This window comes from Dipteris shenzhenensis, chromosome 23 (genome assembly GCF_047967505.1).
Source record: "Dipteris shenzhenensis isolate YYH24624 ecotype China chromosome 23, Dip_SZ_1.0, whole genome shotgun sequence".
Taxonomy (NCBI): Eukaryota; Viridiplantae; Streptophyta; class Polypodiopsida; order Gleicheniales; family Dipteridaceae; genus Dipteris; species Dipteris shenzhenensis.
The window spans coordinates 21,772,663-21,793,305 of NC_141618.1; the positions used below are offsets into that span (position 1 = coordinate 21,772,663).

A 20,643-nucleotide genomic window follows, 5' to 3' on the forward strand; every position below is an offset into this window, starting at 1 on the left:
GGTAATTGGGAGCACCGCATTGGTATCATCACTCTTGAAATATTGGCCCAACTTGTTAATCGAAATCTTTAATAGTTTTGATTCTTTCATGGGGACTTCCATTACCTCAGTGGTCACTTCCCAAGGTGTGACCATCAAACCATTCATCTAGTTAGAGAGGTCTCTCCAAAGATTTGGGTTCCCTCTTAGTACGGCTACGATAGGCATTTTAACCTCTGTGGACAGGAATGCAGCTAGCCCTGCCACTTCTTGAGGTTGGGTGATTGGTTCTCAGACTTGATTGCAACTCTTTGAAACCATAAAAGAACATAGGATCCTCTTCTGCAACCTGGTTCCACTTAGGGTCCTCTTTGAACATCTTGTGCCGCCTTAAGAGCAAAGGTCCCACCAAAGTGCCTTTTGAGCCTTCCTCAACCACTTTGTCTAGTGTAGGGGTGGCCTTAGGAGCTCTGTTTTGGGCTTGGTAGCTTGGGTGTATGGTATCCATCCCCTTGGCGATCCTGAGCCTCTCCTCAAATTTTTCTTAGCAATCACAGACGAAATGTTGTGCCTTTGTGAGGCGTTGCTGTTGGTTTAATAGTGCATCCAATAGAGCTCAAGATAGTCTTACGTGAAATATCAAACTTATGCAGAATTCCCACGACTATCCAACGCCTAATTCACTCAATGATATGATGGTACAAGGATATGAAATACAAAGACTCAGAAAACCGATATGTATTAGAAACTTCAAAGGGACATCTCCACAATAACATCTCGGACTTTATGCCTCAACCCGGCCAAGTTTGTTGGCTTACAATAGAGATGACTCAGACTGGTAAAGTTTCTAAGGACCCTACTATAGTAGGTCGGCTGCTTGGACACTACATAGCACGAGAAGAATGAGAAGACCCCGAATGCGACTCTCATCAGAGACTTGGGACAAGAAGAAGGAGCTCATAGATCAAAGTTGGTATATAAAATCGCGTTGGACCGCCTAGTCTCAAGGCAAATCTTTCCAGATTGCCATGGAAGAACCACAATGACATGTAGCTACCATGCGTTGCCACCCTGTCTACCAATCAAAGGCCGTCAAAAACCAACCATTTCTATGCACGGACTAATCATATCTCATATTTTATCACCATCCTAACTCCTTAGAGACACATAAGCCTCCCCATGAGGGTCACATTCCAACAGTTGCTTCTCAATTGTTGGGTTGGGGTTTTGCACCCCACCGAGTCTAAGTTCTACCTATGTGATTGTACCCCTCTTACATTACCCTTTTTTTGTAGACTAAGGGTTGGCACGACCGATTGGGTGCCTTCAGAGGAGGTGGAAGTGGATACGGTGAAGATGTCCTCATCGGACCTACTCTAGATGATAACCTTATCCAATCCCTTCCCTATTTTAATGGATCCCAAATGGCTCTTGTCTTGAGACCAGTTTGGAACTCCTTTATCTCTCTGAGCCTATTTTCTAAGTTCCTTGCTCATGGCCCTAGCTTGTGTCCTATGATCACATTCAACGATACCGAAGAGACTTGGCTCCTCTCGATACTCGAAAGGTTAATGCTGGCCTTAGGATCTAGGGTCATTTTTGGGGCTCGCCTCATTGGGTAGTCCTTGAAGAGGTGATCCAACCAACAACCTGTGCATAAGGGGCATTCGTGTTGGAAGCAGTTGCTAGGGGTAAGAGTTGGTCCTTCTTATAGGGGCAATCCCTTAGGAAGAGAGGTACTGGCACTTAGAGCAAGAGATTGGCTAGTTGGCTTGATTATTATAGGGACACTCAATGGCCCGATGTGGGCCTTGGCATGTGTAACATTGTATGGCCGGCCTTCGCATCAAGGTGTTCATGTCCCTAGCCTGTTGAGAATGGGGGCCGTTTGCTACACTAGAAAGTACTGTTCATCTTGCAAAATGTAGTGACTTATTTGGTCAAGTCAGTATAAGGAACCTTCGTATGGGCTAGAGTCACTTACCATTGGGGCATAACCGAGTTCCTCCCACTCGCTTGGAGGTTCCTCAATAATCACTTGGCTCATGGGAGTGATACAAGGAAGTGGGCCTACGAGAGGTGGTGGTAATGGGAGGTTTTGAGCCCTAAATTGCCCTTGGTTGTTGGCAGGAGGGGCTCTTGTATTGCTAGTTGACCCTCGTTGAACTGGTTAGGTGGGGCGAGTAAGGTCAGAGGTTGCCTTTACTGATACATCAGCTGGGGATTGACCTTTGGATAATAGCATTGGGAGGTTTCATGATTTCTCATTTGGCACAGTGGGCACAACAGAGTGCCGGCCTAGCTCTAAGGCATGAGCAATCATTCGTAGGGTGATTGCAGCCCGCACCACGCGTTGTCTCTCCTAGGGAAGAGGTGAGGATTGCTAGAGCCTTCTCTTGCTAATCCCACCTTGAGTAACAGGGCCACTTGATTCAAGAGGTCGGTGGCCACATCATCTATGTTTATCCCTTATGAATTGGAGCTATCTCCTTAGCCTCTCCTGTGTTAATAGTCTTGCCGGTATGGGACACCTCGAGGAAGCTATAGGGAACTTTCCGGTTGATCCTTATCCTTCAAATTATCATCCAAAAGTACAACGATCTTGCTGCACAACTCGAATAATGTGGGATTCAGGGTACACAAATGATCATGCAGCTTTGCATCCCTTAACCCAATGAGGAAGCATGGTAATAAGCATTTATCGCTCATCCTCTCATGAGGCTTGCAATGGGAATTTAGGTGTTTAATCCTTGCGATACATTCCCATAGTATCTCATGCTCCTTCTGCTTGACCTCGTACAACTTGTTGATAGGGCTCCATTCGGGACCACCATCTGGGACTAGTGGGGGCGAATCACACTATGAATGCTTTTCTAAGCGTCTCCCAGTTAATTTTCTCTTCTGTGCTTAGAGCCCTATACCATTGGCCTATCTTACCATGTAGGCTTAGCCCGAATGCATTAACTTTGTCCAAGTCACCTATGTCCCCACAAGTCTTGCAAACCCGCTCAAACCTCTCGACATGGGACACTGGATCTCCCTGTCCTATGGATTTAGTTGTAAGCTTGGATATGGTGATGGGAGGGATTCTTGAAGCATTAGTATCTCTCCCCATAACAACTTGTGGTGCAGCCCCCTTTCCCAGTGCTTGCACTAGGATCCTCGTAGCCTCAGATGTCAATACCATCTGTGGTGTAGGCAGAGGGGGGGACAGACGCAGTACCGTAATTAGGTGGCCCTTGGGGTGGATTATAGACAGTTGAAGGCTGAGTGGGTATTGTGTTTGCTAGTCTTGGCCTAATAGAACCAACATCTGGCAAGTGTGGCGAGCTCAGGTGTACTGTTCGCACCAGTATAGGCATAGGCATTGCATTGGTCGCCATGGTGCAACTGTAGGGAAAGAAGTGTCTTCTGGGGCTCCTACCAAGTTGAGTACAGATTGGGATGAGGGGCCATCATGTGTGGGAGGGTATTTTCCCCAAAGCCCATCTGCTCATTTCCCTATCCTTCAAGACTCGGTGGCCAAAACCTGGTACCCAGGGTTTAGAGGTTCTGGTAAAGGATGATTCGCCCTCATAGAATTGAACATGAAGACTTGTAGGATCCATGGGCGAGGTGGCCATGGGGTTACTTTCAACATTATCCGATGTAGAAGTTGGAAAAGGATCTTGTTGCTCTTTTGATATTTGGGTTTGCTTGGCGAAGGGGTTGACTAAGTTAGGTCAGACAAGCCGAATTGCCCCATAAAATTAGAGAATGGCTCCCTCAATCTCGTGAGGCTGTGGTCGAGAGTGTGGGGGATTGGGGCTTAATCAAAGTGAGTTAGGAGCCATAGTGGCTCTAGGATTTGCGTTCTCTCCCATTTCAGCATCGAAGCTCATTGAGGCTTCCGAAATTGAACTATCACCTTGTAAGGGGATGTGTACAAAGTATGAGCTCGAGAGTGAGATTGACACTAGAGTGGTCCCTTGACTCAATATCAAATTGTTGGGGGCACTGTCGTTTGCTTCTGGCTTAGCTCCTAGGATTTTTCCAAATCTCAATAGCATGTAGGTAGCTCAGGGTAGGTGCTCTCTAGGTGGTTCTGCCTATGGAGTTCTCAGTCTTTCTCTACCAGACAACCTATTAACCTAGTGTATGCGCTGACTTAGTATCTTGGCATGCACTGGGTTGTTAACTCGACGTGGGTTGGGATGTTACCTGGCCATGCATTGGGATGTTAACCTAGTATGCACTGGGATGTTAACCCAGTGTGCACTGGGATGTTAACCCGACATGCGTTGGGATGTTAACTCGATGTTTGCTGGAATGTTAACTCAGGGTTATTAAGGTTATGTGTCTCACTGGATTAGTATCAAGATGTGCATGGGGTTCCTATTTTGGACAAGATTTGGTCATTAATTATGCTAGTTGTCAAAAATTTGGTCAGATGTCAGGCTATTAATCAGTGTCAAATGATGTTAGAGTGTGAGAAGGCTAACCCCACGAAGTCAATGCTATCCCCATGTGGTCAACACTAACCCGACAGAGTCAACACTATCCCGATAAAAATTAACTCGCTGTGTGTTGGATTACTATCCTGACGTGTGTGTTGCATTAGGCTAACCCGACGCTTCTCTCTGGAAACTCTCTGGCTGACGGAATTTTTAGGATTCTCTAAGTTACTTGGGCCTCTGTGCAGTGTTTGGAGTGTGTGAGGACTAGTTTTCTAGCTAACCTACCTACTAAACAACAAGAAGCAACAAAAAGGAATAAAAATAGCCAAAAACAAGCAAGTTTGGACCAAAATGGAAGGTTTTCTTCAAAAGATGGACTGTTTGTCATTCCCAAGACCTTAAAACTTCAACCCAAATCATCACATTTCAACTTTTCTAGTGGGATGGGACTTCATCCAAGGTTGCATACTTGCCCTAACGAGTTAACTTAGGCCAACCAAACACACAAACGTACACACTCAAGCCAACCCCCACAAAAGAAGCAATGCCCAAATTTGTAGTGTTTGCTTCAAAGGCCATGGTGATTTTCTCCTCCTCCCTTGCTTCTTCTTCTTCTTCTTCTTCTTCTTCTTCTCCCACTAGCAAAGCCTCTTGGCAATCGGTTGGTGTGAACCCGGTCTAAGACAAATTACATACTCACCCCAATGAGCTAACTTAGGCCAAACACACAAACATATATACTCAAATCAACACACACAAAAGAAGCAATTGCTCTTCAAACGCCATGACCTCCTCCTCCTCTTGCCCTGCTACTGCTTCTTGTTCATCGTAGTGGTGGCCGAGTGAGTCACATGCCTACAATGTCCATCTGCCCCTATCTGAACATCACCAAAACAACACAGCCATCCTCTGAAAAGGCATTTTGGCTGTCACTCCCATTTGAAGTAGGGGTAGGATAGCCACATTGGTAGGCATGGGGAGCCCCTTTTAATGTACCCCATGGAAACCAAAATTGGTGCGGTGAAGTGTATTTAAAAAAAACTCACCCATCCTTTTTTTTCCTCCTATCGAGGGTCACCCGCTCTGGGGTAAGTAGACTCAAATATGGGTAGCTGCCCTAGAAGGTAGGTGCTTTACGATTGGGCTACCGATGGCATCCGCTAGTGAGGTATAGTGTAATTGACAGTAAAGCTCGTTTCACATGCATGCAATCAAATTCCCTGTTTGGGCGTCATGTGCTTTCAAACACATCCAAAGTGAAAAGCCTGCATTGTTTGGAATCATTGGATGCAACAATTTGTCTTAGACATCGATTGGATAATTCCATCGCTTGTGTCAGGCGTTTGCACTGCATTCGGTGTTATAGCCTCGACGAGCTTTGTAAATTGGCTGTCCAGAGGAATGATATATTTGCAAACGGACAAGAATGTTCCTATATGAGACTTGTGCCAAGATGGGTGTGAAACACTCTAAGACACTAATCTTACGCCGACGAATGGAGGTGTGCGAGGATGGAATGGGTGGGAGTGTAGTGTGAAGGAGGCCTAAGAGAGGCTGTGGAGATACTCGCCCTAATGAGCTAACTTAGGCCAAAAAAACACACACAAACACAAACACAAACACAAACACAAGCAAACTAAAACCAACATGAAGGGGGGGGGGTGTGCGAATTTTAAGTGAGTGTGTGTTGCTCTTGAAAGGCTATGGCTACCTCCCCTCTTCTTCTTCTTCTTCTTCACCGCTTTTGCTCTTCCCTTGGAGCTTCCATGGCTTCCCCCTGCACCTCGCCATCGCCATCGCCTTCTCCCCTCTGAATTGCCTCCCCTCCCCTCCTCGAATGTAGCTCCTTCCTCCACCATGACCGAGGACGATGAGTTCGGAGACCTTTACTCCGACTTGCACCCCCCTCCTCCCCCCCCCCTTTGCTCCTTGCCTTCCTCCCGCCCTGGATTTTTTGAGGACGACGATGAGGAGCCTGCACACCTCGCCTCCCTCGTCTTACTCCACCGTAGTGGCCTGCCGGGAATTGCCTCCCGGCATAGCTTTTGTGAGGAGGCCGATGATGATGATGATGAGGAGGAAGAGGGCCAGGGTGTCACCGTGCATTTGCAGAAGGAGCTCGCTTGGAAGCCTTTTGTGGAGGATGAAGACTCGGAGCAGGAGGAGGTACAATTGGCAGCGCAGGGGGAGGAAGACCAATTGAAGAGCTCTGTTATCGAAAAGAACTTGCTCGGGGCAACGCAGAACGGACGGCGCAATTGTTTTCATGTCCAGGTTGATCGCGGAGTCGTTGGAGCTGCTGCGCAGATCGTTGAAGGGTCTGTTGAGTCCCAAGGGCCGGAAGCGGTGGTTGCAAACGGAGCTTCTTCGCTCGAATTGGGGGATGTAAAAGCTCCACCGATTCAGAGCTCGAAGGAACCGCTTGATACGAGCACTTGCAGGTCTCCACGGATTTTGGAAAGAAATCTGGGCGCTGAAGACATTACGAATCACGCGAGTGCCATCCCTGGGCTTTCCACCACCTCGAACGCAGCTCAATTTGATGCTGAAGACGAGCTGCAAGGGGATGGGAGAGATGCTGTGGGGCACGACATGACAGCAGGCGGGGTGGTAAACTTTGGAGGAGGAGAAGATGCGGACAGTGACAGCGAAGATGACTTGCGAATTGTCCTCAACGATGGTAATCCGTTCTTTGAAAGGGGAGTAGCAGTAGCTACTGAGCAAGACAGCGAAGATGAAGATGGAGAGGATTTCGTTGTACTGGCAGGTGCTGAAGCTGTGGACGATCGAGAATGGGGTGAGGAAGCATCGATGCCAGTTGAAGGGGCTCAAGGTCTGGCAGCGGACAAATTGGTCCCTGTTGGAGGAGAAAAGCAAACAGGGGCAGGAGATGAAAGGGGACTGAATGCAAAGGGAGCTGGGCTGCATCAAGGAGCTTCACGCATCGGTTATGCCGGCCATGCTTATCACAGCAGTTATCGAGTAAATCCTCTTCTTTACCATGGACTCCGAGCAATCGTAAAGCTAGTTTATAGACTATTGGAAGACAACCTTAGGATGCAAATGCTTGACCGAAGCCTTTTTTCAGGCGCTTGTAGGCCTGCACATGTTTCCACTGGTCTCAGCTATCTGTAACAAAAGAGATTAGAGGCTAGGCCAACGTGGGAAGAACATGATTTACAATGATTTTGTGTTCCTAGCGTGTGCAGTGTTTTGTTTATACCTTCAAATTTGTAGACAACAAAGCCATTGTGATAAGGCTTTGCATCTCGCTTATCATTGGACACAGACAGCTGGGCTAACACTGGTAATCACAAGAGTAACGGCATTAGTTTATGGAAACACAAAATATCCTAATAAGCGGTTTTTTGATATGGTAAAGCTTCTGCTCGTTCTGGTTAATTTTGCTGGGCTAGTGACTCATGAAGCTGGCCAATCACTAAAAGGGACATTGCTTGATTATAGGATAGCTTCTAATATGAATCATTTTTGATTGAGCTGTATCGACTTATATCCCTGACCTTGTACCTTTATCTTCACTATGTGCAGAAGGTCTGAGACACTGTTCATTTTTTCTACCATCTTTTTGCTTCTGCAGACATGAGACATGTGACTTGATCTTAAAATCGTAGTAAGTTAACTGCCAATATTTCACAGTTTTATGGTGGGTGATCTACTGGGTCAGCCATCCACATTTTGCGAATTTGTATGGAGGCTCTGTTTATGCCCATGTGAAGTTACATTGTTTCTTATTACAGCAGTACAGCTAAACGAAAATTCAATTGTTTTGCCTGACTCAGGACTGCTGGCCTTGAGGTTCATTTCTGCACCTAGCGTTTTCTGAAAATGCAGCTTGTCCTGAGTGGCTTTCAGTTAGGTGGTCAGAGTTGCAGCAGAATGCATATTCCGTGAAGTTAAAACTTAAGTTGTCAACTCAATCATTTTATTCTTAATATTAACAGCTCAGATACGTGTGCAAATTGTGGATAGTGATATATTGTTTGTATTTTGTGCGATGAGGGCTTTAAACACAATGTCACAAGACTCTTCCATCATGGGAGACCTCATTGTCACATTCCTAGAGCAGTAAAAATCCTTTGCCAGGATTCAAAACTTAGCTGATCTCCTTTGAAACCGCTTCTAAATTCTCTATTAATTCTCCCATCATAGTGCGGCTCTCCCATTCACAAGTTACATATGACGTCAAAGATTCCTAGATAATTCAAATTTAGAGAGTCTGGAATCTTTGATTTGAGGTAACAACGCTCACCACAGCCACATTCTAGTTGACCACTGTACTGCATTCTTGCACATGCATTGTATTATGTATTATATAACTCTTTGGTACCACACACTTAGGCCAGTAGGGGAAGAACAGTCTCACATCTTCTGATTGAATTGTTAACGGCCTACCTAAGGACCATGGCGGCATATTAAATGCTGAGTGCTTGTGTAGAATCTACTTTCCACAAGTGAAGGGCCTTGCCAATGCTGTTTCGGCCCAACATATGATTAATTGTCTTTACTATCCTGTTTTGAAAGGTGGAACTGATTGCTTACAGCCCAAGTATGCTTTTGAAGACAGATCGAGAATTAGTATTCTGATGGACACTAATTGTGGTGTATTCTTAGCAGATTTCGATCTTTTATGTCTGAATTTGAGTCTATGCCACAAATGATTGTTTTGAGACTTGTCTGGTCGTTCTTCAAAACTTAGTCATCTTAGTGAGTTCACACATGAATTTTTAGTCCAAATATTTTTTTACAAAGATCCAACCTCATTTGGTGGAGAGATTACCCTCCTGCTTTTAATTGCATGGCAACTGGAAGTTATTGCAATATCCTACGTCTTACAATTACTCAATGAACTGAGGTGTATGATAAATGGCAGCAATTTGCATATGCTTTTTTGAAAATCATAAGAGTGCATGACATCGCCTCCAGTATGGTGTGATCGCTTTTCAATGTGATAGGCTCTTGCATAGTCAGCATAAGATGTTTCCGCGAAACAGTTTGAAGCGCTTCAAATGAAATGTTTCAGGTTCTCTACAAAATCGCTGCACTGATATAGCAATTAAGTAAAGTTTTTCGAGAAATGTTCATATAAAATTTTAAAACAGTGATATGTGTGCCATTTCAAGATTTCACTGATGTGTTTCAGGGCCCAAAATGTCTCGATGTTTCAGGAGTGATGAAACGCTTCACCATATGTGTTTCTTGTCTCAGGACTAAGAGTGCTTATTTTGCAGTATAATTATTTTATTTCTATGAAAGATGTATAATTCAAGAAAAGTAATGAAGTCAGTCTGCTCTCTACTGCATTGTAGCTGTTACATGTTTGGGATTTTGGATTTTAGTATGCTTCAAAGCCCACTTTCTTATGTGAGTGTAGAATTTTTTGGTATATTTCTTTGAAGTCAAATTTTGTCTCATGTATCCTTATGTCTCTGTTGTTCCTTCTGTTGTATTCTCTCTCTCTCTCTCTCTCTCTCTCTCTCTCTCTCTCCCCCCACCCCCTGGCTTAGGCAGCCTTGTTGCCCTTGACAGCTATTGACTGCTTCAGAGGGCTCGTGCTTCAGCCCTGCAGTCCTGTCATTAGCTTGAAAACCTCTTGCAGCCTCCAATGACCCCGTCGTAGAGCTACTGCTTGCTGGATGAAGGTCATGGGGGAGGGTGTGGTGGGTGTGCCGATGTTCCGGGGTTGGTCTTTGCCTCTTGAAAACCTCTTGCAGCCTCCAATGGACCCCGTTGCAGAGCTACTGCTTGCTGGATGAAGGTCACGGAGGGGGAGGGTGTGGTGTGTGTGCGGATGTCCTGGGGTTGGTCTTGGCCTCCTACTGCCTTTTGGCAGCCTTGCAACCCCTTACTCCTGCTAGACCCGGGCCTTTTGGACCTCGGCCTCTTGAAGATGGAAGATGCCCACTGGGACCTTGATCCTCACTGCATGTGGCAAAAAGGCGGTGGGAGATCATGACGGAATTTCTGTAACAGGCCTTCACTTTTTCCATGGACAGTGATGAACATTTATTCCATACCATTAAATTTTTAGCTGATTTATTTATTTCATATTTCGTGCTCTCGTTTATTGATTACACGTGGGTGTTTTGTGCGAGTTCTCATTATAGAACTTCACACACGCAGCCGCTTATCTACTTTGAATCCAATGCATTGGTTAGTTACAGTATCAATGATATCACTCTATCCTTGGTTTTTTAAAACACCATAAGACTGCATTATCTTACTATGGTGGTGGCAACTTTGGCTAGGGTAGCCACAACTGCTCTTTGTATTGTACAGCCAGTCATATTACAATGACAGGATGTTTGGCGCTAGAGCATGGGGTGGAATCCGTATCATATGGAGTTATTACATGATCCGTAGGACTGTCCACGTCCATAGACTACCGGATCACCCTCCACCTGCTAGCATGCCTCACTAGATTGGGATGGTCTATACATCCACAGGGTTTTTATATACACTTATTGGGTTTTAAAACCCTTCCGTTTCCAGTGCTTTCATATGGGCCTTGGGGATGAGCCTTGGTGTCCTAGGTGGTAGTGCTGGATTTCTAGGAGGACAGAACGAGATTGCTTCTACCTGAGAGGTGGACGTAACTCTGGAACCGACAATTTTGTATTCAAGCTATAACCTGATGACTCACATGCATTTGCTTGCTTTGGCAAAGAGTAGGTGCGTCCTTAATACTTCTTAAAACTGTTTCACATGCAACGGTGCTCCTCTTTGGATTTGCTGTATATAAGTATATCATCAAAGACGACTAGACCACATTTATAGAGGTAGGGCTGTAGGATCTTATCCATTAGTGCTTGGAATGTTGCTGGAGCAATTGTGAGGCCAACGGGCATCACCTTGAACTGGTGTAGTCCTCGTTCAGTCGTGAAGGCTGTTTTTCTTTTGCTCATCCCCTTCCTTCATCCTGATTTGATGATAACTAGATGTTAGATCAATCTTTGTAAAGAACTTAGCACCCTCTTGCGGTCTTCTTTCAAATTTTTAGATGGACAGGCTTGTAGGTGACACAGGTGACAGAAGGCTTTCATCCTTGATGCAAAAGTCATCTATTCTAGGTACAGGAAATCTGTTCTTTATAGTAATTTTATTGAGGTCTGCACATCCTGTTGGAACCATCTACCAAAAGGATTGGTAATGCAAAAGGAGATTGACTATAGGCGATAAATTCTATGTTCAGGAGCTCCTTAACTTGCCTTGCCACCTCATCTCTTTCAGCCATTGAGAGCCTATAGGGTGCCTTGTTTACTCCTCGTGGGAAGTAGGTGTTAGGAAGATCAGCAAAACCATAAGCATAAGTCCATTGCCATCCTTTGTTTTGGCCAATTGAACAGCATAAAATCCACAAACTCCCTTTACGTCTTTTGCCAATATTCTTGATGAATTTACTGTCATCTTAGGGAATTGAACTCCTCTGCTTGCCAAAATGTAAAAACTTCATATTCATGCTGGCCAAATTCATTGAAAATTCACTCAAAGGCTTCAACCATTCACAGCCCAAAGCAATGTCAATGGGTCCCATATCAAGGACAAACAAATCTCCAATAAGATTATAATCTTTTGAAAGCTGTATTTGAGTTGACAACATTGATTACTGGTGGAATTCTCACCATCAGCCACTTCAACTCTAAGACCATGCTCCAATGTTGTTGGATTTACTGTTACTGCTTGAATAGATCTAGATTGATAACATTGTGAGTGCTCCCACTATCTACCCATATATCGACAGGTTTGCTGTTGACACAACCAAGAGTTTGTGCACATTTAGAGCCCATTAAAGCCTCTGGAGAAACACTGTATACTGATCGAGTGTTCCAGAATAACTCATCATCATCTATAAAGAATTCCCCACTGAATCTGTGTCATCACAAAAATATTTATCAATCATGTCTAGGTTCCCACGTGGGTCAAATAACTAGTGCATCAGAACCAATCTCGTCGTCAATCTCTCCAGACCTGGCCTTGCATGGCACAAAGAAAAGACCGAATTTTCTTTTTTCTCTCCTCAACAAGAGCCTGAGATTGTTGCTCTCTTTTTTATCTATCTTGTCATTGTTTTAGAAGAGGCCTTTGCATCCTAAGCCTTGTAGGTCTTGGTATGTCCCAAATTACTACCATATATAGTAGGATACTTAGGTATAGAAGGGGTGGTTGAAGGAAAAATGTCATCTGAAATGTTGACCTTGGTTGAAGGCTTCGTAGCAAAATGACCCATACCAATGTTCTTCTCCTTCAAGTTTAAACTTAGGCATACAGCTCACCCGATTGAATGGCACGGCTTGAGAGTGTTTGGCCTTTGGGCTGAAATATCTGAGGCAAGGCTAGAGTATAGACCATGAGTAAACTTGAGCATCCTTGAAAGGCGAGAATTTCAAAACTGCCTTCCTTGTTGTGTCCAGTCATATCATCTGCGAATGTATTGATCTAGGGCAAAAGGAGATCTGAAAGTTTGAAACATTTATCTTTTAAAATCATCCCATTCATTTCTGTTGCTCCGCGGCGAGATGGACTTGACTCACTCTGTGGGATAACTTCCTCCCCTAGAGTCTCGTAGAAACTTTGAGCATAGGATTGAAACAATCTTAATTGATTGCTCTTGACCTGATTTGTTCTGATCTTGACTGATAGCCTCAATAATAACAGAATTATTACCCTCAGGCACTCCCTTTTCATTAGAGCCTCCAGCCTGCTCCTCTACCATTGATCCCAAAGTTAAAAGGGCGACTCCCCCAGCCCTGATAGTCTCCTCATTATTTAAGTCACCCTCCGTGATAGGATCTGTTTCAATTATCTCCTGTTTTGCACTGTTTTCTTGATTTCTTGTTAGGCATTATATCTTCGGAGATCTCTCTTTTCTGAAAGAGGACTGAAATTCAGTATATTTATTAAGTCAAGCTCACCATTGAAGTGGGAAATGGAGAAGTTACCCTCAAAACCCTAATTTCGAAAAATTCTTAGATTTTTCCCTTTTTGCTGATTTCTGCTCTGAAAGTCATCAATCCAGAAAGATGATTCAATAGAGCATGAGAAGAGATCATGATGGGAATCCCCAAAATTTTCAGAAATTTGCTAGTATCACGTTGAAATGATAGTAGTGCCTAGCGGAAAGGGGTTTTTGCATAGAAGTTAGGTCAAACTGATCCAATCGACAGGAAACTTGGTATACCCATTGGAGATGCTTAAGTGACACACTATCAAATCTGGTCAGAATTTGATAATAACAGCTCCAGAAACAGACTTTTGCAGTGATCACTAGTGTTCTGGATGCAAGAGATCACCCCAGATGCAATGACGTAAGAAATTATTAACTTTGAAATTTTACCAGATTTTAGGCTGATGTGTGGAATCTTGTGATTGGATTTAACTTCCCACGATAGAATTTTGTATACACGTGTGCCATAGACTCAAGATGACATGCTCCAAATTCCAAATGAAAATGACCACAACTTCCCATGATTTATAGGCTCTCATACCCCATGAAACAAAGACAGTTCTGACTCTAGCTTAGTGAAGACTAATAAAGCAGGAAGTTAGGCTAGGCAGTCGCTAGAACTAGAGTAGAAATACCCAATGGAAACCAACTAGTGCAAAATAGTTGTGGAACCTGTTGGTTGTCATCCAGCAAATTTGCTGAAACAAGGAGAGGACAGCGAGAGCTTCAATTGTAATGCAAGAACAAGGTAAATACCGGACACCTTTGACTTGTTCTTTAGTGCCCTCCCAAGGGAGCAGATGGAGCATCTTTGGATGGGTGGTGTAGGCTCACATGAGGTCATGGAGAGGGTTTGTAAGAGGTTATGGGTCAGTGCTGCACATCTGAGCCCCATATGAGGAGGACAACAGGGGTTTAATGCGTTAGCCATGATGGCCTTGCATGCAGCCCATGATATGGTGTGGAGTTCATAATGGACTGCCTCATGTAGGCACATAATTATGCCATGGATTGGCTGCCACATGAGCAACACATAGGGTGCTGTGTGGGCAGCCCTTGAGGCTGCCATGTGAAGTAGTGATCTGGCTGCCACATGGGCAGCAAAAGAAGCCCAGCAGCAGGTTGGCAGATCTGGTCAGTGACCTAGGTTTAGCCAGGATGGCTGGGGTTGGATTGGCCTAATTAGCGTGTGTAGGCCCTCAGGTGGGGTCGTTTCAGCCTGCTCATCATCCAGCAAAGATGCCTGGTCATCCTATATGAGGGGGGGCCTCCCTTTATATCAAAGGCTATTGTGTCCTTGCTTGCCCAAGTCCTAATTCATTAGACACTTGGCAAGGAGGGAGACTTACCATGAGAACTATGAGCTTTTGTGCATGTGGTTGCTTAGTAGGCCAGCCCTAAGGCTTCCTATGTGATGGAGTACTTGTGACAGATTTTGTAACAGCCCATTGCCACGATTGCTGGAGCTTGGTAAGACATCTTTTTGGATGTCTACTTTTCTCTAGACTTTGTTTCTACTACATCTATTCACAGTTGAGAGTGAGATCTGAGAAAGAGCGGGTCGAGAAGGGTATTCTGGCCTAGTATGTCTGATATTGTATTCCAGAGGATCTACTTCATGGTATTGGCGCCCAGAGGATCTGCTTCTTGTGATCTACTTCAATATTGACGGAAGAAGCGCAGGAAGCATGAATGTTTTTGTCATGTAAGTTGGAGGTGGTTGTGTATTTCTGTTTGTGAAAATTCCAGTTTCTTTGAATCGATGGATTTACCTGCCTAATCCCAAGTCATCTCATGCTTGCTGATTTTCAACAGCCGTCTATATTGCTGAGGTCATTCGAATCTTGCATCATACATAGCCTCAAACAGGTCCATATGTTTGGTGGAGGAGATATTGAAATCTGACGAGGGCAATGGAATTCACGGAAACACAATGATGAAACAATGGGGATGCAAATGCTGAAACAATGATGAACCCAAAGCAGACATTTCAGGTTAATTGGAGACAATACAATCTCAAATTAAAAGACAGCAGGATGCCTTGATAGAGTTAAGGAGTGAGCTCAAGATCATGGATGCCAAAATGCATGGTCACACAAGGGGAAAACTATCCACCTTCAAGGCTGAAGAGGAGCAAAAGGCTTCAAAACAGATGCTTGAGGATCAGTGTTGGAGTTTTGTAGGTCACATCCCTTTGTGAGCCCCCAAATGAGGAGAGCATGGGGAATATGTACCAGCAGAGGATCAGAGCTGCCATGTGGGCAGCCAGGGGCAGAACTGATAGCATTGGCAGGGCTGCCACATGGGCAGCATGCTAGCTGCCATGTGGGCAGCAAGGACTGCACTAAATTCTTCCAGATGACTGCGACCGGATCAGCATCAACCCGGAGCAGAAGAAATCCTGGAAGGACAGCCTAGATGGAGCGGGCAGGGCTAGGTTAGAAAGAAAGAAAGTTCATTAAAGTCTTTGGAAGATCGATGGGTCTATGAGACTGTGAGAAACCTGATACAAGCCAGCTGAAAGGGTGGAGCTACTAACCGAGCATCAACACCCCTAACAAGGGTGACAATAACGCCTGTTGGTCGCGCTCCCACTTTGAACATGAAGGGAATGTCCCCAAGCGTAATCTGTGCATCAACCCTTTGCTTGAGCTGCTGTGTTATTGGCTCAGGGTCCCGATCATGCCTAGGGCTTGTATGGAGGGGGTCTGTGTGAGGTTCGGCTGGAAGAACTCCTTGATCATGCTCTAGGAAGAGTCTACCAAGGTATACTCCTCTTGTCTCTGAGATTGGAATAGGCGCTCACAATGTCTAATTGCCTCGTGAACGAATGTGGCCAGGCATCTCTTATTTGGAAAAGAGAGGAACTGGGATAACAACCCGGAGCTATCTCCGAATAGACAATAGAATCACCCTCTAATCTCATAGTATATTGGGCATCTAAATTTGAAATCTTCCTCCGACTCAACCTCTTGTAGGCCACACAAAGTGCATATGCGTGTCTCCTTGGGTAGACCCTCTACCCGACCACCCCCAATACAGAGTCTATGTGAAGAGACCTGAAACTGCCCAATAGAGATCCTCAGTGAATGGGGTAAATGAATCTGTGTATATCTTGGTGGGTCAGTAAACCCTCTTTCGAGATATGTAGGCGACGATCTCTATAGAACTTGAGCTTCACTGGAAGGCCATTCGGTTCCAACCAGGTCTGGAATGTGTGTAGTTGCAGAAGATCCTCACGTATGACTTGGTGGTTGACATCATGATATTGGAATGGGAAAAATGGCGCATCAATGCTGTACTGGAAGGGAGGAAGTCTATCCATGTGTAGCCCGAGTCGCTCAAACCATCTCACTGTGTGTGCAAACCAACATTGCTCGTCACCTGCCGTTCATAGCGCCATGGAAGAGGACAATGCTAACCATGGTAATCTGTTGCGTCCAGAGGTGTGATCTCCGTATGCCCTGACTCTTATATAAGTGATGACCTGAAATGCTGCATCGAGCTGCAATGGTGAAGATCCAAACTCAGATTGGATGATATGGTGAGAAACTGACGGCTTATTGCGAATCATTCGTGATAGCATAAGAACCTGTAGTTGCTCCACACGAGCCCACTCAGTATTTGATAGGTCCGCCTCACATCTGAGCATGAGAATGTGATCCATGGCCCCATGATCATGTCGAAATCCGGCCTGTCCATATGCTCTAAGCCCCCGCATCTCTACGAATCGATTGACCTCAGAATCAAGCACTGATGCATAAATCTTGGACATGACATGCCCAATCATAATGATCCTGTAGTTCCCCGGGCTCATGGGATCCCCTGCCTTGTGGATGGGTGAGATAGTATTAAGAGTCCAAGTGCATGGGAAGCCAAAGGCAAACCGCTTCATTAAAGAGCTTTGCTAGGATCGTGGCAAGGATGTTAATCCCATATGCAATGAATTTAGGGCCTAGACCCTCATGATCTTTCGCTCGGCCATCATGAAGCTTCATCACAACGTCCTTAACACCCCCTTTAGTGAAGAGTGTACAAGAAGTAGGACGAGGTAGGTGTGAAAGGTCAGGAGCTGGCTGATTAGGGATGTTGTAGAGTGTGCATGCATAACGATACCAAACCTTAGTGTCAGTGAGATGTGAAGGGGACTGTCTCTTTAGAAATCTCCGCCAAAAGTCTTTAGAGTTGTTACTAAACAAAGTGTTCAGTAATTCCTCCTCATTTTGGCGGATAAATTCCTATTTCTTCCTACGAACCAATGGATGATACTCGCGTATTGTTTCTGGTTCGGTCGGAAGGTTGTGTTTGGTTTCGAATTTGACTTGGCGGCGCAAAGTCTTACACTCATCATCATACCAACTGTTGCAGGGGACAGTCTGAGGTGGCGGTGGGCGAGTAGAGTGAGTAGTGTGAGGGAAGGCATGAAGTGCAGCCTCATGGAGTGAGCGGGTGATCACAGCAGCGTGGTCCTCTAGTAAGGGTATGAAGTCAATATAAGTGAGGAGCATATAAAGGCGTGCTGAGTACCTAGGTTAGAGACTACGATCGAAGTCTGTGATACGAGAGGCAAAGGCGGGGGATCCGATGATGTAATCAAGGATGTTGGAGCTTTCTCCATGAGGGATGCAAGTAAAGCCACACAAGGAAGGCCATCTGTCAAGACCATTATAAATAATGAGATCATGCATCCTGCCAAGATCTAACAATGCCTGCCCATAAGATGTGATAGGGGCTCGCCTGTCAGCTGAGACATGCAGTAAACCTGCATCCTCTAGGTCCTCAATCAGCACTGCAGGCCTGCACAGCATCCAGGATCAGACTGGAGGAGATTGGAGCTGATCTGCTGGTTAAGGTCGAGCAAAATCTAGGCTTCTGGTGTTGGATTGACACGTGGCAGCAAGACGCCTGTTCCGGGACAGTTTGGAGGTGTTCTGCAAGTCGAAGTAGACTTGAAAGAGTCTAGACTCTGCAGACAAAGCAGCAGATCTGCGCAGCAGTCGGAAGCTGTTTTGATTGCATTGGCAGGTTGGAGAATAGCAGAAACACCCAGCAGACAGGCAGAGCAATTGCGCGCTGCCACGTTGCACACAAGGTAATTTGGGAGTCTGTGTCTGCATCAGCAAGTCGGCCAGTCTGTAAATCTACAGACTGCGTCCGTTGGTTTGCTGGAGGATTTCAGGCCTATAAAGGTCCCCTACCCTTGGGTTCTTCGTATGCATTTGTATTCCAGTGAGCAGGGACTCTGGTGCCTTACTTTGGGCTGCCAACACAGCAGCAGGAAGGTCCAGAACACCAGCAAGAGGCCCTTATAGTTGGGCTGCCTACACAGCAGCAAGAATGGATGGAATCACGGGAGACTTGTGCCTCACTATTGGCTGCAGATGGAGGCAGCAAGGAGGTCAATGATCAAGCAACAAACACTGCCTTGCGGTTGGCTGTCCAAGGGAGCAGCAGGAAGGGGTGTTTGCAGGGCACCACTGTGAAGCCCACAGAAGTTCTAGGAGAGCATGCATGCTGAAGTGTTTTGAAGGTGCCACGAGGAGATGGGAGAACAAATTTTGGAGCCACAGGGGTCCACTTCTAGGAAGCACCGTGCTAATAGATGGTGGCACACTGTGTCCACATTTTATATACGGTTTTGACCATCTTTGGACAAATATATGTACATCTCTCTCTTCAGCACTCTCTCTACACTAGGACACACTAAGGAAAGAAGTTGGATTTGAAACTGGCACTGTGTGATTCTTGGGCACTATGTCTTTGTTTATCCTCTGTTGCGGGGAGTGTTGAGCAAGCTAGCATGATGTTAAACAAAGGTAGCCCCCAGCATTCGATTCCAAGTCAGTGAAATCGCTAAGGGGAAGAACCAACACTTCATCGCTAAGGGGAGATGGTTCGGACAATTGTCTCAAAGCTTGTTGGGTGGCCCTAGTGATTGACAAAGAGCTCAAGGATGGCCAATGACAAGTCTTGGAGGAATCCAAAACGATGGAAGAAAAAATAACAGCGAAGATAGAAGAGCACTCCAAGGAGGGCAAATAATGGTCACAGGCAGTTGATGGGTACAAACCCCTGAAAGTCATTCAAGAGACTTTTGAGGAGGACACCTAGAGAAAATAAATGCCGTTAGCAAAAGGTCATATTGAGAATGCTTGGAGGGTGGAGAAGGCTGTACAAGGGAGAAGCTGCTGATCCTAAATTCAAGTATGCCCAGGTAACACAAGAGGTCCTCACGAAGAGAGCAAGAAGATGCAAATTGAGCAATAGAAGAAGGGTATCAAGTAGGTGATGTGGAGGAAAGGGACATGGGCATTATACACAGAATGGCAAGGTGATCATCCTAGCGTGGAGGCCCCTCTCTAAAAAGTGGTATGTGGCTTGTGGGACCATCATTGCTTTGGCTTCGCCACTATAGGAACGAGTGGGACACATAGTACAAGGATACTACACCCAAGGGTCAGGCGGGGTTCCAGAGACATTAAGCTATGGCAGGACAGTCTCTGGGAGGGGGCTGGTTTCACAATTCCTGGCACTATATGAGAACATCAAGGAGATGTAGTAGGGAGAGGTCCTATTCGTGGGGGACTTCAATGCTAGGTCTAGGGACATGCAGGGAGAGATCCTAGATTTCAAAGAGGATGTTGGAATACTCCCATCGACACAGGAGAGTTTAGTCGTAGATTAGAAGATGTATATACCAGGTCTGTTTCACAAGTATGTTAGATACAGGATACGTGTAACATTCATGAACTGGAATGCATTATGTGACCCTCAATCCCACAGCTCACCCCCTCATGCTAGGAGTGGATCATTCCTACCTATATTGCGATCAGACACTCCCTTAATAGTTAACCCATTAGAGGACCTCCTCATCCACATACTACTAATATGACTTTGATCACTTCCTAGATCGCATATCTGGTAGCTATCTCGCCTCCCTCTTAGAGCACATAGATGAGTCACCACGTCATAGCACAAAACTCCTCCCTTAGAAAGAATCTATGAATCTTTTGGAAAATAATGAGGTGTGAAGTCGGCTTCTAATTAGAGAGCAGTGTCTACACCATTGGAAATGGACAAAGCCTTTTCTTAGCAGTAAGGTGTCTCAAAAGTTGTGGGACTTGTGTCTGGATTTGGCTTTTGGGGTGCAAGGCCATGAGCTTTAGTTTTTTGCAACTCAGAAAATGACTAGGCTTTGATATATCTCTGTCTCTCTATCTATTGTGGTGAGGTTTTGGAAGTTGCCTCTATAAAGGGTGTTTTGTG

General features: G+C 45.3%; 1 protein-coding gene across 1 annotated transcript in view; it reads left to right on the plus strand.

Annotated features, from left to right (window-relative positions):
• The first annotated feature begins 6,086 nt into the window (after positions 1-6,086).
• The window catches only part of LOC147887113 (uncharacterized), a 58,048-nt gene continuing 43,491 nt past the window's right edge, over positions 6,087-20,643 (plus strand). The window contains exon 1 of the mRNA XM_087394149.1: positions 6,087-7,397. Coding sequence (XP_087250275.1) covers positions 6,273-7,397 — 1,125 coding nt within the window. The 5' untranslated portion in view covers positions 6,087-6,272. The remainder of the gene's footprint in view (positions 7,398-20,643) is intronic.